The 26,980-nt window shown below is 40.1% G+C and overlaps 1 protein-coding gene across 3 annotated transcripts in view; it reads right to left on the bottom strand.

The window, feature by feature from the left end:
* Window positions 1-89: 89 nt before the first annotated feature.
* Window positions 90-26,980, bottom strand: part of LRP2 (LDL receptor related protein 2) — a 181,292-nt gene continuing 154,401 nt past the window's right edge. Inside the window, exons 68-79 of one of the 3 annotated variants that reach the window (XM_084643577.1) lie at window positions 25,018-25,146; window positions 23,595-23,815; window positions 22,952-23,128; window positions 21,746-21,865; window positions 16,693-16,783; window positions 16,060-16,127; window positions 15,797-15,917; window positions 12,073-12,202; window positions 7,624-7,734; window positions 6,857-6,964; window positions 3,420-3,491; window positions 90-1,630 (exon numbers count right to left, since the gene is read on the bottom strand). In XM_084643577.1, coding sequence (XP_084499703.1) covers window positions 1,469-1,630; window positions 3,420-3,491; window positions 6,857-6,964; window positions 7,624-7,734; window positions 12,073-12,202; window positions 15,797-15,917; window positions 16,060-16,127; window positions 16,693-16,783; window positions 21,746-21,865; window positions 22,952-23,128; window positions 23,595-23,815; window positions 25,018-25,146 — 1,510 coding nt within the window. In that variant the 3' untranslated portion in view covers window positions 90-1,468. Of the gene's footprint in view, window positions 1,631-3,419; window positions 3,492-6,856; window positions 6,965-7,623; window positions 7,735-12,072; window positions 12,203-15,796; window positions 15,918-16,059; window positions 16,128-16,692; window positions 16,784-21,745; window positions 21,866-22,951; window positions 23,132-23,594; window positions 23,816-25,017; window positions 25,147-26,980 lie in introns of all 3 variants that reach the window. The other 2 variants (XM_084643576.1, XM_084643575.1) reach the window with 2 other exon arrangements.

The following is a 26,980-nucleotide window of genomic DNA, read 5'->3' on the forward strand; positions in this document are numbered from 1 at the left end:
AGCACTGCTTTTTTTCAGACTGTACTGAAAAATCCAGATTATGACAGATTTGTATGGTACATTAGACTCAATAATTTGTGGATTAAGAATATGATAAAATAACACATTTATTAGATTTATTCAGCAGCATCATTTTCCAGTTATCTTTTCTAATCAAAATACATTTCAAAGTCATTACAACAAGCATTCTAAATAGGGATAGCATATATTTTGAGAACTCAGGCATAAAACAATCAAACAGCGGAAGTCTCATTGATTATAAATTGAGGAACCTGCAGTTATATGAGTAACTAGCCAGGAATGCTAAATAACAGAATAGAGTATACGTTCTTGCAGTGGTGCTCAGACTTTCCTTAACCAGTTCATGTTATGGAAACTAAACTGGCTAATTAGTGGAAAAGCTAGCAACATGTACAGTATATTCTGATAGAACATTATGGAAATAACCGGATGACCTACAAATATTGCATCAGTAGAAACTGTTTCCCTTTCTATTAATGTCCACCTCAGGAAATAAATAGTCAATAAAAATTAAATTTTTCACATGAAAAAAGCTGGTTCATTTTTAAATTAACCAGCATCTTTTGTACTTTGCTAGCTACTTCATTTAACACTACAAACGACTTCCAGAGACTCCAGCCAAGAACAGAATTATTCCATTGATGATCAGGAGAAAATCTCATTAAATTAAGTATGAAATTACTGCCTGGTACTAAAATTTAAATATATCAAATCTTCCTATGTATGCTGTTAATGGGATTTTTTAATTGGAACCTAGAGGGAAAATACATGTCTTATGGATCTTGGGAGGAATTATTTGATTTCAACCAGACAAAATATTGCAAGAACAACATTCTGTGTAGGTAGCTATTCAGCCAAAATACGCTGTACTGAATTTTCCATCTTTTGTTTAATATGAGATATACAGAGAGAGAGAGAGAGAGGACAGAGAGACCCATTTTTATATACAGTAGTATATTAAATGGGTAGTAGAGATGCACAACGCACCAGTACAAGTTTAAGAAGGTGCTGTTATAAATATATGCTCTAAAAGTTTCTGTAAATCAGTAAACCTCTATATTTACCTTGAGTTTTTTAGTTAGATCATTTATATAATGGATTTATCCCTAAAGATGCAACAACCGATTCAGAACAGATTTCTTTAGCTACATCAACAAACAAGATAATCTTTCAAAAATTTACAAATGTACAATATATTTATAACATTACTTTCAGACAGCTTCAGTGCAAAGATATACATATAGTACACCATGATAACTGTTCATAAAAACAGCAGTTGGCATTTATCAGAACAACAAGGCATAGCTTCAAAAGACGTCTTCAGCTATTGGCTAAACGGCGTATATATTTTTTATAAAGCATTTGAATGTGAACCTTTTTCCTTCTGTTTATAAAAAAATCTACGTGCAAATGGGTATGTCTAACTATTCTCTTACTGATTAACTAGTTATACAACAGAGTCCTCTTTAACAAGATTGGCGGTGTCTTTAAATGTATCCTCTGTTGCTGTATAAGCTAAAGGTGGGTCTCTCTTGAGAATAATCTTAGGAGGCTGTGAAGGAGAGGGGAGAGAGGCATTTTCAGTGTCCCCTTCTTGTTCCTTCTCCATCTGAAACAATCACCATAAAACCCATGGTTTAACATGAACCGTTCACTGTAGGTTTGATTTCAGAATTGCTAAGCATTCATAGCTCCTGTTGAAGTCAATGAAGTAGATGGATACTCAGCCCCTCTGACCACCCACCCATATATCATTATTTAAACACGGGCTTCACCTCAGCAGGCAAAGCTGAGAAAACAATAAATCACTAAACTAGTCAGGGCTGATCCTGCCAACAATTACTACCACCCGTGGTGTTTAACAATGAGTAATTTTATATGTCCATACACACTCACTACTCTAGATAATTATTGAGGTAACTGGCACTACTTATGAAGTAAGCATTATCTCAGTAGTGTTTGCCAGGCTGGGTCCTTTGCTTTACAAATTCCCACTCTATCTCATACAGTATGAGACAAATAGGGTAAAATTTTCAAAAGCACCTACATGTCTTGGCGCCTAAGTCACATTTTCCAACGTGACTGCGGAGAAGTTACTTTCAATGACACTAAACTCCTACATGCCTAATTTGGGACTTAGGCTCCTAAGTCACTCCGGAGCATTTGAAAATTTTACCCACAGTGTTCAGAGTAACAGCCGTGTTAGTCTGTATTCGCAAAAAGAAAAGGAGTACTTGTGGCACCTTAGAGACTAACCAATTTATTAGAGCATAAGCTTTCGTGAGCTACAGCTCACTTCATCAGATGCATATCGTGGAAACTGCAGCAGACTTTATATATATACAGAGAATATGAAACAATACCTCCTCCCACCCCACTGTCCTGCTGGTAATAGCTTATACCAGCAGGACAGTGGGGTGGGAGGAGGTATTGTTTCATATTCTCTGTGTATATATAAAGTCTGCTGCAGTTTCCACGATATGCATCTGATGAAGTGAGCTGTAGCTCACGAAAGCTTATGCTCTAATAAATTGGTTAGTCTCTAAGGTGCCACAAGTACTCCTTTTCTTTTTACCCACAGTGTGAGACTCTTGATCTGGCCCCTTTGTGCTAGGTAAAAGGGTCCTAAGCGCCAGTGTCCAGCCATGGGAGAATTCCCCTGATGCAGGCACTGTAGAAAACCACTGTAAGGCTGCCTTACAAGAACCCCCTCACAAGCATGCCAAGGGTGGGTTTGAGGATAGAGGGGAGAGCTCAGAGCAGGTCCATAGCTTGCAGCACTTCAGAGATTTTGGGCAGTGATGTGGCTCATAGGGCAGCACCAGGGGGCTATTGTAACTTAGTCTTTGTCTACACTACACTTTTGTCAGTAAAACTTTTGTCATTCAGGGGTGTGAAAAAACACACACACTCCTAATGACAAAAGTTTTATTGATGAAAAGTGCCAGTGTAGACAGCACTATGTCGGCAGGAGAAAGCTACTGCCTCTCGTTGGGGATGGATTTATTTTGTTGGTAGGAGAGCTCTCTCCTGTCAACAAGGAGCGGCTATACTGCGCACCTTTTAGCGGCATGGCACAGCTGTGTCGCTAAAAGGTGCATAGTGTAGACATAGCCTTAGATAGCCCTGGGGACTTATGCCAGCAGCCTCTTCAGCCCCAGGAACAGCCTAAGGTTGGGAGGGTGTAACTGTGGCTTTAAATCCACCCCAGCCTCTTCTTCCCGTGCTGCATGTGCTGTGCTGTGCCTCTTACTGGTGCAGCCCAGACTCTTATCCATAATCTTTATACTATAAAAACAAACATTAATTCATGCTTCCCACATCATCAGAACCAGCCCCGCTTGTGAGCTAGGTGAAAAGTGCAGGCTGAGAATGAGAGTGATACAATTAAGAGTTACCTCTGCATAGATTGGATTTTCAAAATTAGTACTTAGTTTCAGTTTTCTTTTGAAGAAACTCCACTTTGTTTTCTGAAAGATAAAAATAATAGAACTTTACTAATGAACTCTTTAGCAGAACAGTTTTCTCCCCTTTCATTTGCAAAATGACAATACCAGTGAGGGAGGGTTTTCAATAGCATTTCCTATTGGTTCTATCCATAAGTGATTGTATTCAGGAAACGTTCAACCCATCCCCTTTTATTTAATGTTTTTTTAATTAAGCTCTTTTGATGTAATTTTTTTAAAGCCTATCACAGATTCTAAGTGCTTTGACAATTGTTAAAATGACAACCCATCTGCAAAGGAAGAAACGAAAAATGTTACAACACAGTTAAAGTCTCTAAAAATGTAATTTCTCCTTCAGAGAGTACAGACATTGTTTGTTTGGGGTTTTCTGAAGGCTCATCGGGAAAAAAACGTATCAGATGGAACCCACAAATTGTTCCTAAAATGGCCAGTTATACTATTATTCCTGACACAGCCTCTAATCCTTCACCAGTCAACCAGCTTCAGAAGGCAATTCAGAGGATCTTTTCAGTACAGGGAAAATAAACTAGGTTTTCACTACCACCCACTTAATTCTTGTTTAAGTCACCGTATGGGCTAACAGTCATCTCCCTAAATCTACCTTTTAATACTCAGTAATGTCATCCAAATGAACTCATCTTAGACTATTTCCCTTTCACCCCCCTTTTGTTGTTAGCATTATTTGCTTATTTGTAATACAGTAGTAGCTAAAGGCCCCAACTGGAATCAGGGCTCCACTTTTCTAGGCACTTTACAAACAGATGGAAAGAGATAGCCCCAGCCTCAAAGAGCTCATATTTGAAGTACACAAGACAGAAAAAGGGAAGGAGGGGAAACAGAGGTCAGGCAAGTCAGTAGCAGAGCTTAGAATAGAACCCAGTTCTCTTGAGTTCCTGTCCAGCTTCCGATCTAATAGGCCAATTATTGTTATTTTAACTAAAGCAGTATCCACAAGGTAAGACGACAGCAGATAAAATGACAACATTTATTTATAGAGAGTAACACTACATATGGACTCTACGCAAATCAAATGGAAAAGAAAAAACAGGTATGAAATTATAAAATGAGAAATACTATAACGACTGAGCAACACTCAAGTATATACAGGAATACAAATCCCTGTGAGCTCTGCCTGGAAACTGGGGTCCATCCACAAGGAGCAAATTGTAGAATCAGGCCCTAAAAGAATGCTAACCTGTAAACAAGAGCCACATCACTAACGAAAGTAATTCAATAGATTTCTCTTAGCCTCAGTTTCCAGAGAAGTTCCAGGGATGCTCTATCATTCTGCAGCATCAGCATTTACACACACATGCTGTCAACTCAATGGGCAGGATAACTTAGCACCTAAGTTAAACACTCAGCCTTTCAGTCCACTCACCAGATAAGCCTGGGACTTTGCTTCCACCACAAGCAAAACCCTATCCTAACTGCCTTAACGGACCTCCTCTGCCCCTCAAGAAAACTTCAATAGTATGCACTTTGTTATCATTTTGTTAGCAACGGGTGTGCAGCCAGCAAAATATTCTCTGGCGCATGCCCACTGAAATTCATAGTGAACCTCAACTGGTAATTTATGTGAGAGATGAGCTAAAGAGTAGGATAGCCTTTGCTTATATGTATTCTCAGAAATAATAATGTGACTTCCAGGAATCACTTGACTAACCTAGGTGAGAAGATTCTTTGATGTCCAACACTGAAAATACTCAACAATACTCAAAACAACTGTTCTGTATGCAGCTGATGCATGAAATTGCAATGTTTAATGTTGCCATGGTTATAAGTAGAATATAAAAACATGGTTAAACTACACACATGATAAACCTCTTACATTTTCATTACAATGAATCAAATTTCAGTTATTTTAGATTAAAGTGTAGTGTTACTGTCTATGAAAAATTGAACATTTTTATGCAGATGTATTTCAGTAGGGATTTGTTTTTTAATTGTTGAATGTATGAATGTTTGTTAAAAAATATCACTTATCTTGTGAGTGGGAGGGAGCAGATCCTCAGCTGGTATAAGCTGTCATAGTTCCACTATTGTCAACAGAGCTATGGCAATTTACACCAGCTGAGGATCTCCTGTCTCACATTGCAACTTTCATGCTGAGAGAAGGCCTTGAAAAGAGAGGGTTCTCATGGAAACACTGGTAGGCTCTTCACTGCAGAGGTACAAATGCTGCCATTCAAATGCACTGTCAATGTCACAAGCATAGCCAGTGCTGGAGAGAAACAGAGAGAACCTTGTGAAGCCATCTGGGGCTGAAAGAGTCTTAGCAGGAAATAAAACTTGACAAATTTTAGCAGCTGGTTGCTACAACTGTCAAGCATACTCAGTATTCAGAAGTGTTGACATCTGTGCTGCAGAGACAGGGAAGAATAGCAAAAAGGATTATGGGCCATATCTTTTGAGGTACAAATACTTTCTGTGAGGTGCCAAATGCCCTCAACTCCTCTTTAAAGGCTTGTCTAAATGACTGTAAATCAGATTTAAAGGTATATAAGAGTGTCCACACCCAGAGTCATATTGGTTTAACTAAATCAGTGCCCCACCATATCTTTAGTTACACTGGTGCAACTTTGTGGGTAGATCGGGTGCCTAATTAAAAACACACAGCTGGCCCATGCCAACTAATTCGGGCTAAGGGGCTGTTTGAGTGGGGTGTAGACATTCACAATTAGGCTGGAGCCTGGACTCTAGGACCTAGAGCCATTAGAGGGTCCCAGAGCTCAGGCTGAAGCCTGAGCCCGATCATCTACACCACAATTAAGCAACTCCTTAAGCCCCATGAGCCTGAGTCAGCTGGCATGAGCCAGCTGCAGCTTTATAACTGCAGTGTAGACATACCCTAAGTCCACATTTAATCCCTGTGGCAGTGCTGTGTTGGAACTGTGCCTGAGTGGAGCAGTTGCATAGCATGATCTCTGCACTTCATGAGGAGGCAAACTCTGCACAGACTGTAAATAGACTAACATGAAGTGGATACTTGAGTTAGACAAGGGAAGAGAACTCTTGCAGAGATGCTTTGACAAAATCCTTGTACAGGAGATGAAGAAGAACTTGTATGCTAGAATAGCAACAGCAGAGGGGATGAACTGCAGCCTTGTTACTGTCATATAAAGCCTGGTTAGTTGGACTTTGTGCAATGAGACGTGTCAATTTCACTCCAGGTCATTATTTTACTCAAAGTGAAAATTATCTTACACATCTTTCCTGCATTAGGTGTGAGAGTTCAATTATCCTAACACTGATCACAAATAAAACAGTGCTCTGAGTCTGCAGCACTGAAGGGTTTTCAAAGACTAAGAACAATACAGCAATGAATTAGCGCTGTTCTAAATTTTTTAAAAGCACCATTGTGTTACCTGTGTTGTTTCTGTGCTTACAGGAGGTTGCTGTGCACTAGCAGATATTGCAGCAGAGTAGACAGGATTTTCAAAACTCTCATTTTCCTCACTATTCGATGCTGTTACCTGTTCATAAAAATAATTTAAAAGGGTAAAGATAAAGCCCTGGAACCATCCAATCTAACCATTTAAACTGAAAGCTCTGTCAAGGCCAACACAAAGCTATAGGGCAGGGATAAAGAGAAATGATCTGAATCTCTCAAAGTTTCATACATGAGACATGTTAGTTTTCTCTTCCAACCTTGGCCCTAAAAATAAACACAGTTTTCTGGAAAGCGGTCAGATCCCCAGCACAGCTGACCATAAAGTTTAAACAGATTTTTGGGACCGTTCAGTATGAAAAATAATGAAATCTCTGGACACAACAAATACATTTGTTAAAATTCAGAAAATACTTAGAACCAAGCCATTTGATAGTAAAATTGAGAATTTTAAATTAATAAGATGGGGGGGAGGGGTAGCTCAGTGGTTTGAGCACTGGCCTGCTAAACCCAGGGTTGTGAGCTCAATCCTTGAGGGGGCCATTTAGGGATATGGGGCAAAAAAAAATCTGTTGGATGATTTATACAGTTCCTAGTAATGATGAGAAAAAGTTACGACTCACAGACAAAGACTGATATAATAATGAAAAAAGAAATTGGAGAAAGAAAGATCCAGTGCATAGAAGAGGAACAAGGACGTAAGAAGAAGGAAAGAAGAAAAGCAACACTCAATTTCTTTCTTACACATGTCGGCTGAGCTACATTCACTACACTGGCTCCACCTTCTCTAGTTGTATACATTGGATTTTCAAACGTGATTGGCTGCTTCCCTGACTCCACAGCAAAGTTTTCATTCTGTGAAAAAAACCCACAATATAATATACATATAACATAGTCAGCACTTTGTAATCTAATCCGTTAGCTCAAGGAGAAATACATTTTTATTTTTGTAAAGTTATATATGAAACTCAATGTGTAACTTTACCATGCATTATTCCACTCGACTTAATTGTCTATCAGATCACCGAATACATCACATTCAAAGCCTGAACACATAATAATGGCTCATAGTCCATTTCATAGCTAGGCAAAAAAGAAACATTTCAATAATTTCCTCAAAATGTGTTACAAAGAGGAATGATGGCTTCCACAAATCTAGCCTTCAGGAGCAAGGAAATGTCAAAAGAAGCATAATCCCAAAACAGGTGTTTCACTGTAGAGGCTTCAACGTGACATACAAATTAATCATTCGTATCTGAAATACTAAAGAATGGGATCAATTCACATTACCCCATTTGGGAGATTGCTATATTTTTCTGCAGAAGAAACACAAGTTCATCTGCTCATTTAAAAACCTATAAATTATGTCAGAAATACACCATTCCTGCAGAGCATAATATAAGCTACTTCACACATACTGTGCCAGACCTGAGCAGTGGCTGCGGTGCTCTGGGTAGATGTATAAAGATGCTGCCAGAAACAGCGTTTAGTGTTTGGCGGACTGAGCTCTAGGCTAGTCCCTTGGGGCAGATTAGAGCAACATGAAGGCCTTTCTAAAGGACACTGGCTACCGATGACCCCAAGAAATTGCTCTGGTTTGCCAAGTATGGCTGGGGGATAGGTTTGCCCTGACAGCCCCTTTTCCCTCCAGGTCACAATTCCTTGCCAGCAGCCAGGAGGGCGAGGGTGGGACAGCAATCACTATGGCAACTCTCAAGCACCTGAGGATTTCCCCTGCACTTGAGGATTTCCCCTGGAGAATTCTCATGGATCCAGTCTGAATGGTTTCAAAGTCTTGCAGCATCTTGATACGTGACTTTCTGTTTCAGATTTAGCTAGCCACAACACTATCTGGCTATGTCTTCACTTCAAATTTAACTCAGGGTGTTGGCACTTGCATTAGCTGCCTCCAGGGAGAGTGGCCACACTGAAATAACAGTCGAACTGCTGTGTCCACACTGGCACTGAGCTCGCTTATGTGTGGTTTTTTCTGCAACAGTAAGCTGAACTGCTTTATGAGTTCTTTCCCAGTGAATTGTGAGAGAGCCTGTCTGTCCTTTCTGGGCACATGGGGGGATTGTGGGAAAGCACTGGAGGACTTGCAGTACTTGAGTGGTTCTAACCTGCGTTCACGTGACAGAGGGACTACGTCAGCAGCTAACAGCAGCTAGTTATACTCTGTGTTGGAGTGGACCAACCCCACACTGGGCCTGCAGGTAAATGAGAGCCTGTGGGCACAATCAGCCTCACATGCGCTACACCTGCAGTGAGTGTCAAACCTGGACGGAGAAGTTAAATGAGTTGAACCTGGCTCAGTTAGGGCCTGACTAGGAATGAGAGCAAATCTCTGGCTCTCACTCAATGAGAGAAGCCTGGTTAGAGTTAGGGAGCTGAGTGGGACAGCTAGCAGACAGGGAACCCCTGAAGGAAGGTACAGCTGCAACAGGGAGCCCAAGGGAGCTGGGAAGCAGCAGCAGGAAGTGAGCCCACCCAAGATTCTGCATGCTGGTGGAGGGGCCCGCAGGGAGCAATTCATAGTTTTATCATGTAAGACTTGAAAAACAGTGCTATTTTCAGACACGGCGATACATCAGCCTGGATAAAATCTGACATGTCCAAAAACTGATAGAAACATCCAGGATTTGCACAGACTTCCAGCAGCAGTGAATTTCATAAGTTTACAATCCGATGCAGAAAGTCATTTTTCCTGTGACTGGTTCTGAATATTATGTCTGAAGTCTCAGTTATGTATAATATTACTGGGGGGCGGAAAGCGGGACCCCTTGTAACTTGCACATTTTGACTTGTTCCATGAGATGCCTGAGTACACAAAGACCTTTGCAGGGAAATCTAGTAATATCTGTAGAATTAAAGGACTAAAGTGCCCATTCATTCCCTGATGATATGCTGAAGTATTTCCAGAGTGATTAATTTAATTTCTACCACATAAATCTTGAGAAAAGTATATTATCTCAAAGAACAGTCTTTGCTTTCACTTCTTTCACTACAGGGACAAACCATCCCAATGAGTCGAAAGAATAGTAAATATGGCAGGCGACCAGCTTGGCTTAATGGTGAAATCCTAGCGGATCTTAAACATAAAAAAGAAGCTCACAAGAAGTGGAAGGTTGGACATATGACCAGGGAAGAGTATAAAAATATTGCTCGGGCATGTAGGAATGATATCAGGAGGGCCAAATCGCACCTGGAGCTGCAGCTAGCAAGAGATGTCAAGAGTAACAAGAAGGGTTTCTTCAGGTATGTTGGCAACAAGAAGAAAGCCAAGGAAAGTGTGGGCCCCTTACTGAATGAGGGAGGCAACCTAGTGACAGAGGATGTGGAAAAAGCTAATGTGCTCAATGCTTTTTTTGCCTCTGTCTTCACTAACAAGGACAGCTCCCAGACTGCTGCGCTGGGCATCACAACATGGGGAGTAGATGGCCAGCCCTCTGTGGAGAAAGAGGTGGTTAGGGACTATTTAGAAAAGCTGGACGTGCACAAGTCCATGGGGCCGGACGAGTTGCATCCGAGAGTGCTAAAGGAATTGGCGGCTGTGATTGCAGAGCCATTGGCCATTATCTTTGAAAACTCGTGGCGAACGGGGGAAGTCCCGGATGACTGGAAAAAGGCTAATGTAGTGCCAATCTTTAAAAAAGGGAAGAAGGAGGATCCTGGGAACTAAAGGCCAGTCAGCCTCACCTCAGTCCCTGGAAAAATCATGGAGCAGGTCCTCAAGGAATCAATCCTGAAGCACTTACATGAGAGGAAAGTGATCAGGAACAGTGAGCTTGGATTCACCAAGGGAAGGTCATGCCTGACTAATCTAATCGCCTTCTATGGTGAGATTACTGGTTCTGTGGATGAAGGGAAAGCAGTGGATGTATTGTTTCTTGACTTTAGCAAAGCTTTTGACACGGTCTCCCACAGTATTCTTGTCAGCAAGTTAAAGAAGTATGGGCTGGATGAATGCACTATAAGGTGGGTAGAAAGTTGGCTAGATTGTTGGGCTCAACGGGTAGTGATCAATGGCTCCATGTCTAGTTGGCAGTCGGTGTCAAGTGGAGTGCCCCGGGGTCGGTCCTGGGGCCGGTTTTGTTCAATATCTTCATAAATGATCTGGAGGATGGTGTGGATTGCACTCTCAGCAAATTTGCGGATGATACTAAACTGGGAGGAGTGGTAGATATGCTGGAGGGCAGGGATAGTGTTACAGGGGGACCTAGACAAATTGGAGGATTGGGCCAAAAGAAATCTGATGAGGTTCAATAAGGATAAGTGCAGGGTCCTGCACTTAGGACGGAAGAACCCAATGCCCAGCTACAGACTAGGGACCGAATGGCTAGGCAGCAGTTCTGCGGAAAAGGACCTAGGGGTGACAGTGGACGAGAAGCTGGATATGAGTTAGCAGTGTGCCCTTGTTGCCAAGAAGGCCAATGGCATTTTGGGATGTATAAGTAGGGGCATAGCGAGCAGATCGAGGGATGCGATCGTTCCCCTCTATTCGACATTGGTGAGGCCTCATCTGGAGTACTGTGTCCAGTTTTGGGCCCCACACTACAAGAAGGATGTGGATAAATTGGAGAGAGTCCAGCGAAGGGCAACAAAAATGATTAGGGCTCTGGAACACATGACTTATGAGGAGAGGCTGAGGGAGCTGGGATTGTTTAGTCTGCAGAAGAGAAGAATGAGGGGGGATTTGATAGCTGCTTTCAACTACCTAAGAGGTGGTTCCAGAGAGGATGGTTCTAGACTATTCTCAGTGGTAGAAGAGGACAGGACAAAGAGTAATGGTCTCAAGTTGCAGTGTGGGAGGTTTAGGTTGGATATTAGGAAAAACTTTTTCACTAGGAGGGTGGTGAAACACTGGAATGCGTTACCTAGGGAGGTGGTAGAATCTCCTTCCTTAGAAGTTTTTAAGGTCAGGCTTGACAAAGCCCTGGCTGGGATGATTTAATTGGGGATTGGTCCTGCTTTGAGCAGGCGGTTGGACTAGATGACCTCCTGAGGTCCCTTCCAACCCTGATATTCTATGATTCTATGATTCTTTAGAATAACCTAATTCAATATTCACTTCTTTGTTTATAGCGCATTTATCACCTCATTGTCTTTCTGTATAAAATTCTTCCATGTGGCACACAAAACAGTTACAAAACAAGGGAAAATGTTAAAGATGATTTTGGAATTGAGCCATACCATCTGCATTGCTCTGTCTATAGTAGAATCAGCTCCGAAGCCAGACACACCGATGTCCATACTCACATCTGCTCCAGATCGGAAGGTCACCCCATTGCCATTTTCAGTGGACTTTACAAGACTGCTTAAGCTTCAAAAATAAAAAATCAATTATTTGGACAGTAACCTTTTAAATCAAATGTTCTGTGTGATTGTTGCTAGGAAACTTGAAACATTCTCTCTATAGGCCAACTCCAGAAGGCTTACTTACTCTTCACTTCAGCGAACCTCTCATTGAATACAATGGCAGTTCTGGCCGAATAAGGAGTAAGAACCTCATGGTTTAGTTATATACAAGATATACTGAGTCATTAAAAAAAAAAGGTATGCTGGTTACAGTTTGGTTAGTCTTATCTTCAATTTTGTTTTCCTGACAAATTCATAAATTCATTGTCTTTTTAAAACATTTTACTATTCAATAGTATAATTCTTATTAAAACCTTAGGGTTAGATTTCCACAGGGCAAAAGCCCAAAGCATACACAAAAATGTCATTATAATTGTATATCAAACTGGAGGATAAAATTTCAAGAATTGTGTGTATATATTAGTTGTCTATGCATACAAATAACCATTTAGATTCCTCATGGGTATTTTCATGTAAATGCCTAATTTGCACATGCTATTGGGATAACTGCAGGTGCAATTTAGGCTTGCAATTGTATGAGCAATGTTAGAAATTGGGTGAGAGGAAGAGTATAAGTTCTAAGTAATATGAACTGTGGCCTTACACATGAAGATATTAGCAGTGGTCAAAACCAGGACCTTCAGCAACTAAAACAGAGGCCTTAACTGTAGAGTTAACTCAGGTTATCTATACTCAAGTTACTTCTCTCGAGTTAACCTGGCTTCAGTGAAAGTACCCACACTGCTAAATAACATTAAAGTTGCTCAGTCCACACTGACACTGACCTCACTCATGCGTGGAGATAAGACTTCTGGGGGCATATCACATGGTTCTTTGCATGTAAGTAAGTTGAGCTGCGCTATGAATTCTTTCCCAATGAACTGTGGGATAGCTTGTCTGTCCTTTCAAGGCGGAAGGTGGACTGGCAGCACTGGAATGGAGCCAGCCTAGGTCCATATTTCAGAGTGGTTGTGTTAATTTCTACTTTGAGCTTTAGACTATAACCTCTGATGGGCTAGTCATTTCAAGTTAAAAGCACCACCATGCTCCAAATAAGGATTTTTGTGTGTGGACTGGATTCAAGTTAGGAGCAACACTCAAGTTATAATTCAAGTACACTTTACAGCGAAGACAAGCCCTACGTGTTGAGCTAAAAGAGAATTCCTTTAGATGTCTGTAGCAGGCTTTTATAGTTGTTGGAACTGCCAGCAGAACACACGACCACACGCACTGAGACAGTGCATTACATAGGGAGAGCCTATTAGGAGGAGTTGAACAATGACAGACTTTAGTGCTAAGTCATACTCATTGAAAAAGATTTTAAAATGAGAACCAGTAGTTAGAGGAATGAGATTTAGAACTCTATTTCAGTGGACCCCATTTTCATAGAAATTGACACTAGTCAAAATCAGGTAAGTGTTTTAAAACTTTCACTTAGTATCTGGTGACACAATGACCATTTCCATGAAACAATGCAGAAACAGAATATTACTGTCAGCATCCAACAGTTAGAACTCTAACACTTTTTCTCTCAGGGCTGTTCTACAACAGTTTTTGCACCCATTTAGCTGTATCAGCTCAGAAACCAATATAATTAAGTTAGTGTGATCACTAGTGTGGATGCAGTTATAATAGACACAGAAGTGTGTATATGGGGGTTGCTTGTTTTGGCATACCAATATAAACACTTTTTTATGAGTATACCTAGGTCCGGGTCCACATTACAAGTCGCACTGACTTAATTATAATGGTTTGGAACCCACTATAGTTCCATTGGTTCATACACTGTACAGTATATCTATATACTGTAGTCTATACAGTGTGTAGACTAGCACCCAGCCACAAATTTGCGTGCGCGCTCACACACACGCACAAGTTTGATCTGCAGCTGATAGTGTCATTTCTCACCCATGTACTTCTGTCATAAATATAAAGGGAAGGGTAAACCCCTTTGAAATCCCTCCTGGCCAGGGAAAAGCTCCTCTCACCTGTAAATGGTTAAGAAGCTAAAGGTAACCTCGCTGGCACCTGACCAAAATGACCAATGAGGAGACAAGATACTTTCAAAAGCTGGGAGGAGGGAGAGAAACAAAGGTCTGTCTGTCTGTAGTCTTCTTTGTCGGGGATAGACCAGGAATGGAGTCTTAGAACTTTTAGTAAGTAATCTAGCTAGGTATGTGTTAGATTATGATTTCTTTAAATGGCCGAGAAAAGAATTGTGCTGAATAGAATAACTATTTCTGTCTGTGTATCTTTTTTGTAACTTAAGGCTTTGCCTAGAGGGGGTTCTCTATGTTTTTGAATCTAATTACCCTGTAAGATATCTACCATCCTGATTTTACAGGGGGGATTTCTTTATTTCTATTTACTTCTATTTTTTATTAAAAGTCTTCTTGTAAAACACTGAATGCTTTTTCATTGTTCTCAGATCCAAGGGTTTGGGTCTGTGGTCACCTATGCAAATTGGTGAGGCTTTTTATCCAACATTTCCCAGGAAAGGGGGGGTGCAAGTGTTGGGAGGATTGTTCATTGTTCTTAAGATCCAAGGGTCTGGGTCTGTAGTCACCTAGGCAAATTGGTGAGGCTTTTTACCAAACCTTGTCCAGGAAGTGGGGTGCAAGGTTTTGGGAAGTATTTTGGGGGGAAGGACGCGTCCAAACAGCTCTTCCCCAGTAACCAGTATTAGTTTGGTGGTGGTAGCGGCCAATCCAAGGACGATGGGTGGAATATTTTGTACCTTGGGGAAGTTTTGACCTAAGCTGGTAAAGATAAGCTTAGGAGGTTTTTCATGCAGGTCCCCACATCTGTACCCTGGAGTTCAGAGTGGGGGAGGAACCTTGACAACTTCAAGAACCAATTTTAAGTTTGAAAGGAAAAAGGAGTAAATGTTTTAAATAAAATAGATATTTTGAGAGAAATGTTTAAAAACCTGCTTGTGCTCTGAGCCCCTTCTTTTTAGAAGTATTTTCTTCATCTCCCTTCTTTCACTTTAAAATGTCAAACTTTTTAAAAAAATGATAATTCATGAAGTTGAGTTTCACTGAATTGCTGTGCTTCTCACATGGCCAGTGATCTGACAGAGGTCTCCTGCCTCACAGAAACATGAAACATGTGGGTATTTGGCATAGCATTCCTTGCAGGTGAGTACAACATTACAGAAGAGCTCATCCTTCTAATGGTTAAAGAGTTCCTGTATCTAACTTGCCTGAGTTGTAGTCTTATAACCTTTGATAAAGTAATGAAAATAAACATATTTAGCCATCCCTCTGAACTGAATACCCAGTCTAAAAAGCATGTTGTATTTATTTATGTGAAAACTAATTGGGGCCCAGAGTAGTGTGACAATATGGTAATCTTTGTTGTCAGGTATGACCAGCTTTGTTATTAACTGGCAGCAGAAATCTTTAGGAATTGCTTTAACCCTGCACTTCCCTTGTGTCAGTAAAACTATTATATAGTGGACATATCATATCCTTAAGAAACATTCAGTCACAAATGTAAACAAATGTAAACATCTGATATACAGACTCTAAACAACAACCTGTCTTGTGAAACATACCTTGGTAGTTTGGGAAGTGCTGGTAAGAGGGAGCCTGTCCGTCTGTAGTTAAAGAACCCTCCAACTGCCAATGCTCCAATTATTATTATTAGAATGACTGTCAACAACACTGCTACTGCTGCTACGAGAGATAGAAGAGTAAGTAAATATTAAAACAAGCATACCTTAAAAGTTAAAAAGAGCCTGTCAGAAGTATAAGGTTGACCTTAAACTGACACATGACTTAGCTCAGTCACCAAGTTTAATATATACTTGAAGCTTACTTGTTCCAGGAGGCACTCCCTTTGACAATCCTATTTCACAATAATTTCCCGTGTAGCCATCAGAACACCTGTGAATATAAAGGAGATAGTTTGACCGTCTGTCTTTTATTAAGTTTAGCGGGTAAGCTTTATTATTATATTTTGTAATGTTTACAGACAGGCAGTAGAGTTCAACTCACTTCATAGTAATTATATGTTTCACTGACTGTAAAAATAATATATCTATTATCTGCTTAGAAATAGACATACAGTAATGCTGAGTCAGAAACTAGAGTAATTAAAATCTGGAGATTTGGTTTCCATGGAGCATTGGCGGCACCTACTGGCTCATACCTCTGTGCATTTACAGTTGTTTTCCCCCTTCACCAAATTTGCCTTTATTTTATAGCTTGTACTAGAGAACTCTTTGTGGTTTGCTTTTTTTTCCTTTCCAAACCTTTTAGTTTCAAACTACTTATTTGCTAATGTTTTATGGTCATGTGCATTTTTCCTACCATTGCTACAAATATGCTATTATCAATGTGTTAAATCTTCTGTTAATGCCTCATTGTAACTGCATTTTTGAAGAACTGAACCCTAGTGTGATGCTAAACCAGCAAACTCTGACCTACGACCACTACAACATTGACTTACTTGCATTTGGGAAGATCATTTTCATCAATATAGCATGTTCCTCCATACATACACCTACATGCTGGTGGCATTGTTGGAGGGGATTCAATGGCTGCAGAAATGGAAAGCCATGCATGTGTTAATAAGCCATACTCAGCAAAGCATATGCTACCATGCAATTTTTTTAAATTTACTTTTAGGGCCAAATTTCAATCAGGCTTGTAATTTTGTGCATGCAATCACCCAAACTGAGTGTGTGCTAACATTTGCAAATTCAAACTCAGATGCAATTTTTTGAAAATATTGCTCTTAATGCCAGGGACATAGGTTACTATATTTACTGTTCTGCCAAAATACCATTTTTAATCCTGGTAAAACTTCTGTTCTTGCATAATAAGGGGTTATTCAGTAAAAATGGTTCAGCAGCATCAGGAAGGGTGTAGGTTTCAACATTTTTTCTTGCATATAAAATGAAGAAATGTAAATGAAAATTGATGGACACTGCAGTGTATGCTTCTAACACTGGAAAGTGGAAAGTGATGGACACAGCAAAGTCAGGTCAAGCAAATCTCCTGTTCCCTGCCTGCAGGGCTCAAAATTCAGAATGCAACATTATCCTACCTCATCTGTCCCAAACTCCTCTTTAAGCCAGCTGGCAGATTCAGTCCCATAGGGATGGGCATTAAGTGATTTGTCCAGAAATGATGCATTTATTTTTGGAGAGAATGAGGGCAATAGTGGATGGAAACTTGCTTTTAAACAGGAGGAGGGAACCTCTGATGTGCCCCAATTAGGAAAATGACAAAGGGGGAGAAATCCCAAATCCGAGGAGTCTCCATTTATTATCTACATTGTGCTCTGTCAGCACAAAGCAGCTCAAGCTCCACATTATTCAGCACTGGAGCCCATTAAACGTCATCTTGTGCTTCAGTCACTCTTCAGGTATCACCTGAGGCTGCAACATTGTCTGACTTGGACCAAAGACACATCCATATAATATTGGATTGGTACGTTTTTTTAAGAGAAACCCACATTCTTCTGAGTAGCAGCCGTGTTAGTCTGTATTCCCAAAAAGAAAAGGAGTACTAGTGGCACCTTAGAGACTAACCAATTTATTTGAGCATAAACTTTCGTGAGCTACAGCTCACTTCATCAGAATGCATCCGATAAAATGAGCTGTAGCTCACGAAAGCTTATGCTCAAATAAATTGGTTAGTCTCTAAGGTGCCACTAGTACTCCTTTTCTTTTTCCACATTCTTCTGATGTTTTGATATTGAACCTAATGAAGATCTTCAAAAAGAGAGTAAGTTTCTTTAAAGTATAATTTTACTGGCCCTAATTCGAATTTCGGGAAATCTACACACTAAAAAGCATGGTACAAATATTATGGAAAAGGTCTGAATCCTCTATGCTTTTATAGTCTATAAATGAAAGATGCATTTTGGCTCTCTCTTCCTTACACTTACAACCTAGATATACTAGATGGGCTATAAAAGTTTTAACTACTTTTCAGTCAGAAGTAGTCCATTCCTGAAACCTTTATGCAAGCAAAACTCCTATTCATGTCAATGGTAATTTAGCTTATATAGGGATCCCTGATTTGGGGCTAAGGTCTCTCCTGCCAATTAAAGGCCTTAATTTGGGAAAATGATAAAAAAACAAGCAAAACTATATCTGACAGATATGACAATTAATTGGGTAAGCCCCACTGTGTAGTTAGGTATTACATAAAAGCTTAAAGCAAAGTTACCATATTGGGCCCTGTGACTCAATTTTCTGTTCCTGTTTGAAAAATACCTTTTGTTGTACAATTATTTTTTTCCAAAACAAAATCTTCACCTGGCTACAGAGTAGCAGCCGTGTTAGTCTGTATTTGCAAAAAGAAAAGGAGTACTTGCGGCACCTTAGAGACTAACAAATTTATTTGAGCATAAGCTTTCATGAGCTACAGCTCACTTCATCAGATGCATTCAGTGGAAAATACAAAAAGTGGGGAGATTTATATGCATAGAGAACATGAAACAATGGGTGTTACCATACAGACTGTAATGAGAGTGATCACTTAAGGTGAGCTATTACCAGCAGGAGAGTGGGGGGGGGGAGAAACGGGGACACATTTTGCACATTTTGTAGTGATAATCAGACGTTCTTGTCAACTGTTGGAAATGGCTCACCTTGATTATCACTACAAAAGGTCCCCCCTCCCCCGCTCTTTTGCTGGTAATAAATGTGTTAGTCTCTAAGGTGCCACAAGTACTCCTTTTCTTTTTGAAAATCTTCACCTGTTTTTCTTCGTCTCTGACCAGATTATTTAAAGCAGTTTAATTAAGGGGAACAAATGTAAGCGCTATGAGCAATAAACAGAAAATCACTGTCATAAAATGTAGCTAAAGCAATTTGCAAGGCTTTAAATTTGCAATTTGCAAACTTGTGCTAGATACTAATGAGATGCAGTGGTAAACTAAAACATCTCCTTGACCTGCCTGGAGATGATCCAATACTTAATGCTTAAATAGTATCTTGTGACAATAATAGGTCAAAGTACCATAAAGTATTGAGTAAATGTAAATCAGAGGTGGCACTATCTTTGTGGAGTAGCTTGTGAAATTGTCTATCGCTGACCTCCAAAAAGACTAATGCAATTCACAGCAGACAGATTAACTCTTCTTCTATCTTGCCACTTCCCTATTTGAGGTTGGCAACTTTTGTAGCCTTCTTCCAAAACTCATGACTGTATACCTGGCTATCAGGCAAATTGGTCTCTCTAAGCTCCACCGATATCCAGTCCATGAACTGGGTCTTTTGCCTCCCCTTTCATCATCTTCTGTCCTCAATTACTGCAAGGGTTTAGCCAATGTAACTCTTGGGTCTCTGCTGGGCATGTCCATACCAACATAGACTAGCTCCCTCAACTTGTCATCAATTGGGGCAACTCTCATTAGGACCTTCTCAATCTCATTTAGCTGACTATCACAGAGCATCCAGCCATTTGACCATTTTAACATCTTCATTTCCATAGAGCAGAGGATACTGATTTCTTTTCTCATGGCTGGCCAAGTCTCCGTTTCATACATTGGGATGGATGAAATTACAATGCATTCTACCTTTTAACCTTATTAGCATCTTTTTTTTCACAGATAACTGGTGCCAGCTCCCACCATTTGCAGGAAGCAGCTTTGGTACAATGCTGGGCATGACTCAGGAGGGTACCATTGCCAGCAATCATTGACCTAGGTATTTAAATTCTTTCACTCTTCTAAGCTCTCTGCCTGTAATATCCTTCATGGTGGGTCCTCCTCCCTCTGCTATCATAGCCTCAGTCTTACCAATTTTCATTCTTAATCCTGCAGATGGATTAACTATAGAGAAGTAGCCTAGATTTAGTTTCACAAGGACCACTTTGTTATAGTTATTGCCCATCAAGATGGAAATAAGATTAGGATATGTTTGGCTCATCTTTTGTACTTTTTGTTGTGATAAGGTGCTATCAACCAAACTAAGCCAGAACCCAGATTCCCTGGGTGCACAAAGAAGAGAACACCTGGAACCTCAGTTAACAGCTAAGTAAAATGGCAGCCCTCACGCTCACAAAGTGCAAGGCCTTTTCCTGGGTATTGCCCCCATCTTATCTATTGAGGGTGGAGAGAGGTGGGAGCTTGCTCATGGGCCCCATACCTCTCTCTACCGCTTTGGGTGCGTGCTCAAGGAAGGCACAGCAACTGTGCTTCCCAGGTGCTCCTGATAGCACTGTGTGGATGCTTATATTTAACAAGTTTGAATGATAAGCCAATTACTTGTAAATGATCTCTGGATGTATTTTGAGCATTGTGTCTTCTCTCGCCTGTATTGTATAAAACTGTTTACTGATCACACAAAAGAAAAATGTACAGAACTGTAATTATAATTTGCATTTTGTCAAACACTGATTCATTTTCCTATGTTTCTAAGGTTCCATTTCCACTAATGTATATGCACTAATGTATACACACAAATGGTTTATAACAGAATAAAAGAATCTGGTTGCTCATGGATTAAACTTGTAGCGTAGCTGATGCCAATCATATCCGTTAGCCAGGCCAAAATCCTGGATTGACCAAGGCTTTTAGCCCAATTATGGAGTGTTTTTTAGAGCTGGGTGGGAACTGGATTTTCTGTTTCATGCAAAATTCCACGATTTCAAATTTGTTCCATTCCAAAACGGAATGAAACAAAAAATTCAGTTACCCACAGAATGAAATTTTTTTAATTTAAAAAGATTTGTTTGGGGTTGATCTAAATGTTTTGATAAAATTGAAATGTTTTGTTCCCATTTTGATGTTTAAAAAGATTATATAATATTATATCATATTTTTTTTAATTGAAACAGCAATTTTGAAACAGAAAATCAAAATGTTCTATTCTGAAAAGGCCAAAAGACTTTCCGAGAAACATTTTGCTTTCAACAAATTAGCATTTTCCTACGAAGAATGTTCCACTGGAAAATTTCCTCCCAGCTCTAGTGGGTTAGGTTACACTCCATCTGTATCCATGTTGTAACTTGGTCCCCTGGCTATCGCTGTAACGTACACAGGACCTAACCTAGGCTACAAAATTTGAATCCACATTTGGAACCTAACTTCCCCAAAGCTCAAGGGTGTATGAGTCTTCAGTTCTGGTTCAACTCACTAAAAACAAATCGCCAGGGGTCTCTGGAGACAGCTGTACACTTAGTGAACAGTTTTAATGAATCAGTGCCTGTTTCACAGCTGGACCTGAAACCTGGCAAATTTTATAGAGTTGATGTTATTATATCCATTTCACAAATGAAGAAATTGAGGTACAAAGAAGTTAAGTGACCTGTCTAAGGTAACAGCAAGTCAGTGGTATAACTGGCTAGATAATTCACATGTCCTGGCTTCAGGGCTCCTGCTTTAACCACTGAAGCACCCTCCTCCCAGTTTGTATTTCTAATTCAAGAATGCTTTATCAGTCATGGAAAAGCTATATACATTCCCCCTCCAAATCAGAATGACATATTAAAGGAAAATAGGACTGAGCCAGTGGTTCCATTTGCAGTTGGACTATTCACTCTACCTGCATCACACTCTGTGGTGCTGCCTTCTATAAAACGAGCCCCTTGTGGACAAGAGCAAGTGTATCCCCCTGGTCTCAGCAAGCAGAGATGGCTGCAGACATCTTTACAAGGATTAGGCACTGAAATGCAGATATAACAGAGGTTAACTGGAGAAGCATTCTAGCACCATTTCTGAGACATAAGCAGGGGGGTTTCCACCTGTCAGCAAAGTAGCTCATGATTGTTACAGTAATAAATTCTAAACCAAGTGCTTTTTCTACATGTAAAACAACCAAGATGGCTTATAAATATTGTATTTTACATTAAAGTCTTCTGTCTTCTTTTACATTCATTATAAGGGCTAAATACAGCTTTCGAGCCAAGTGCACAAAGAGGTGAAGGAACAGAACATCTCCATTGTCTGAGCACCATGAAGCATGCCTACTAAAGGTACATCTACACTGCCTGCTTCTTTCCACCAGCTCCCTGCTGCTGGAGCCCTTCCCTGCTGCAGTGAAAGACTCCAGCAGCAGGGAAAGGCTCTGGCACAGGAGAGGCAGTGGGAAAACACTTGGCCAGCTCCCCATTGCTGGAGCCTTTCCCTGCTGCCTCCCCCTTCCCAGACCCTTTCCTTGCCACTCTCTGCTGCTGGAGTCTTTCACATGTAGCTACACATCGTAATGTGGACGCACTTTGCGTTTCTCTGTGGCATGTAGCTATATGTACACTGCCCACCAGCATAGTGCAGACAAAGCCTTCTGGGAAGAGCATGCTAGAGTAGTATGAACTGCTCCTGGGCAGCCCTGCTATTACAGGAGAGTTAAGATAGAGGTGGTCTATACTGGAGGCAGTAACAAGTTGCCTGCACTTTGTGCTTTTGGAGTACAAATATAAATTATTGTTGCCTCCTGTGTAGAAGCTGTAGGAGGGGGAAAATGGACTCAGCCATAATTTTGTGCTAAATGACTGCAAAAGAGAAATGTACTGTTCTTCTGTATTTAAACCCTGCTTTATTTTATATGTTCCCCTCTCTCTATCTCTCTCTATATTTAATACACTTGTCAATCCCAGTTCCATCCTTATGCTTTCAAAAATACGTACTTTTCAATGTGCTGAGAGATCTGCCTATTCCCAGGCTAATACTAAGCTTTCTGAAGGCATTGTTATGGATTTGGGATAGTAGTTTCCAGATAACAGGGAACAGAACACACGAGACTGGTGATTACCTGACTGATTGTATCTATGCTGATGATAGATGCGCACTTGAGTGAGCCAAGGGTTTACAGTCAGCACTTTCACCTTTTCTCCATTTCCAAATTTATCTTCCTTCCAAACTTCACCTCTTTCCTTAGAAATCCAATATAAATGGCCTTCAAAGACATCAAGGCTGTACGGACTGATGACTTCTCAAAGGAACAAAATTATCATCAGTTAGCAAAGAACCCCTAGCAGTATCGATGAGCCAACTATTCTTCTTCTTGAATCAAGCATTTTATTCATTAACCACTTGCATTTGTATTGATGGAAATGCATGACTGAAAAGAGCAGGCCACTGTTCCTGCAAATTGATAACAACACACGTAAAACAACAATTATCCATCCAGTTTGTGCCATGTTCTGTCTGTTTTGCTCATGCAAGTTAATCGCAGTGGACCTAATTCTCAACCACCTTGCACAGTCATTTACATGCATGCAAAGTGAATGGAAAACACTACCAAGTTTGGTTCTTAATAAGGTGCCTAATTGGGAGCTGAGCGTTTTTGAAAATCTGGCCCCAGTTGTGAGATCTGAGTACTTGAAAATCTGGCCCTAAGTTCACGTTAATTTCTTAGACCAGAAATATATACAACATTCATGTTTATTTCCTACCTCCGTGTAATACAGTGGTTCTGTCTGTTCCATCAGGTCTCATGGATTCAATAATATTTTCTTTAGAATCACTCCAGTACAGCCTGTCATTGTTGAGATAATCAATAGAAAGTCCTGTGGGCCAGCCAAGGTCTTCAGAAACCAGCGTTTGCCTTTGCTGTCCATCCATCCAGGCACATTCAATCTTTGGCTGCCTCCCCCAGTCAGTCCAGTACACAAGCCTACAACAGTATAACTAGAATTTAAAATGACTTAGAATTCGGTGGTTGGGATTGTTTTCTTTGGCATCATCCAATAACTAAGTCGTAGGACTCATCAAAGAGTATGTTGTGTAACTCCTGATCTGCAGACTGGGATCAAGAAAAACACACACAGAGCTCAACAGATGAGCAAATTTTTATAAAAGAATAAAATGGAAAATAAACGTCAAAGGAGAGTTTCTGCATCTTGGCACTCAGGTGGAGAAGGGACAGTTGCAGAGGCAATTCTAACAGGGTCATTCAGGAAAAAGAGTTATCAGCAGCTTCCTTTGAGTGCTATCCTCAGCTCATGTAACTCAATACAGCTCCTTTGGCTTCAATGGACCTACCCTAATTTTGACTTTAAGGGGACCACGTATGCGCTAGACACAACTTTGCTCAAGTGCAGCTGAACAGGGGCTAGTGACTCCTCCTATTTCTGTGCATCCATGTTAGAGTTGCCCAGATTACAGCTCTGGGCACAGATGGGGCTGAGTGCCTGGTGCTATCCCCCTGTGAGCAAGGGGTTACAGAAGGGATGGGAAGGAATGAGGAGTGGATGGAGATAGGGCTCCACCATCCAGCCCAGTAGCAGAGCTGGTCAAGCACAAAAGAGGTAAGCTGCATCCAAAAAGGGGAGAAGTAACTTGAAGAGAAGAGCTGGGGAGGAATTGTGCTTTGCTGGATCGGCCATAGGATGCATCTTGTGTGATGCTGAATACAAAATGGGGACTGGTTAGGCCAAAACAAATAATTAAAAAAGGAAAATGATGATGTTTCTTTGGTTCTTGTAGTCTGAATAAATGGAAAGATATCCCCACAGCTTTTTCTGTCTCTTGAGTAATGATAATATGATAGGCAGGAGGAGTTGTAGGAAAGACATCTTTAATAGGTATGTTAAGGAACCAGCATCTACAGTTTGAGACACAACAGTTTGAACCCTGAGCCCCTGTTGTAACACCAAACCAGACCCTTCCTGAAATCTGGCCCTGAAATACATTCCCTTATTTAAAAATCCCCTGCAGCCAGTATATGGACAGAAATTTGTATGGACATCAACAGCAACACATAGCCTTAGTCTTTTCAGCTATTGAGGTAAAAGCTCTCCTATAGCTTATTGTTGTGTTCTGTCTTACTTGCTGCATGCTATTTCACAGAACTCCTTCAGGTCCTGAAATGCTTACCCAAGCTTGGGATTCACAACAATAGCTGCTGGTTGATCCAGTAGAGAGGAAATAAGCCACTTCCTGTACCGTCCATCTAGCTTTGCTACTTCTATTCGATTTGTCCCAGCATCAGTCCAGTAAAGATGCCTGAATTATATTAAAACACAATTAAAATGCTGTAAAAGGTTAAGATGCTATACCTGGGGATAGGGCTGAGAAAATCTGCTTATCTTTTAATAAGTTTCTTGTTGTTTTTCCTGTAGCACTCAGTATTCAAATGAAAAACAAAACCTGGCACATTAAAAAATATTGGGACCCTGTAAAATCACATTCATTTAATACCTATATAACTAATATAGGAATACTGCACTGATTGCATTGTAGAACTCCCAGGATGCCTCGCCACAGAAACCTGACTGTTGAATTTAGGTGCAGCTTGTTGCAGAATTCAGCAGACCTTACCTATAAGGTTAACTAGGTTTCTCTTTGCGCAGAAGTTTCTGCAGCTGGCCTCGTTTCCTGTCAAATAACCTTGATAAAAGTCCTACTGTGAGGTTTTATTATTACTTTTAGGCACTGCAGGTAACTAATGAGCATCTTCACAGATGCCATAGTCTTCTGGGAACAGAAATCTGATTCATTAAAACTGAAAATTAATTTACATTTGAATTAATCTGGTAACTCTTGTGAGTGCATCTGTTTGGATTGCTGGTGCCACAGCTCCATTCTGTATTTTTATCTTTTAACAAAAAACATTTTCAGAAACAAGGTTGTTATAAATTTTTAAGTATCATACCTGATGTAAAAGTTTTCTGATCCTATGTGCAGAGCACTGTTTGCTCTTCCTTGGATTTTGCTAATCTTTATTGTAATACCTTTGTTAATCTTCTTAGCTGTCTCAAAGAAGATCATATATTAAACAAAATAATATTTAGCACTTGTACCATGCCTCTTCTCTGAACCAATGTAGCCTCACCACCACCTTGTGAGCATAAGGAAGTATTGTTTTTCCTTAGGGCTTTCAATTAATCACAGTTAACTCACGCATTTAACTCAAAAAAAGTAATCACGATTAAAAAAATTAATCGTGATTAATCGCACTTTTAATTGCACTGTTAAACAATAGATTACCAATTGAAATATATTAAATATTGTTGGATGTTTTTCTACATTTTCAAATATATTGATTTCAATTACAACACAGAATACAAAATGTACAGTGTACACTTTTTGCACTGTAAAAATGATAGAACAAAAGAAATAGTATCTTTCAATTCACCTCATATAAGTACTGTAGTGCAATCTTTTTATTGTGAAAGTGCAACTTACAAATACAGATTTTTTTTTGTTACATAACTGCACTCAAAAAAACCAAAACAATGTAAAACTGTAGAGCCTATAAGTCCATTCAGTCCTACTTCTTGTTCAGCCAATTGCTAAGACAAACAAGTTTGTTTACATTTACGCTTCTTATTTACAATGTCACCTGAACATGTGAACAGGTGTTTGCATGGCACTTTTGTAGCCAGCACTGCAAGGTATTTACGTGCCAGATATGTTAAACATTCATATGCCCCTTCCTGCTTCGGCCACCATTCCAGAGGACATGCTTCCATGCTGATGGCACTCGTTAAAATAATAATGTGTTAATTAAATTTGTGACTGAACTCCTTGAGGGAGAATTACATGTCTCCTGCTGTGTTTTACCTGTATTCTGCCATATATTTCATGTTATTGCAGTATCAGATGATGACCCAACACATGTTGTTCGTTTTAAGAACACTTTCATTGCAGATTTGACAAAACACAAAGAAGGTACCAATGTGAGATTTCTAAAGATAGCTACAGCACTCGACCCAAGGTTTAAGAATCTGAAGTGCCTTCCAAAATCTGAGAGGGATGAGGCGTGGAGCATGCTTTCAGAAGCCTTAAAAGAGCAACAGTGATGCAAAAACTACAGAGCCAAGCCACCAAAAAAGAA

This window comes from Lepidochelys olivacea (genome assembly GCF_965140295.1).
Source record: "Lepidochelys olivacea isolate rLepOli2 genome assembly, chromosome: 11".
NCBI classification, from domain to species: Eukaryota; Metazoa; Chordata; order Testudines; family Cheloniidae; genus Lepidochelys; species Lepidochelys olivacea.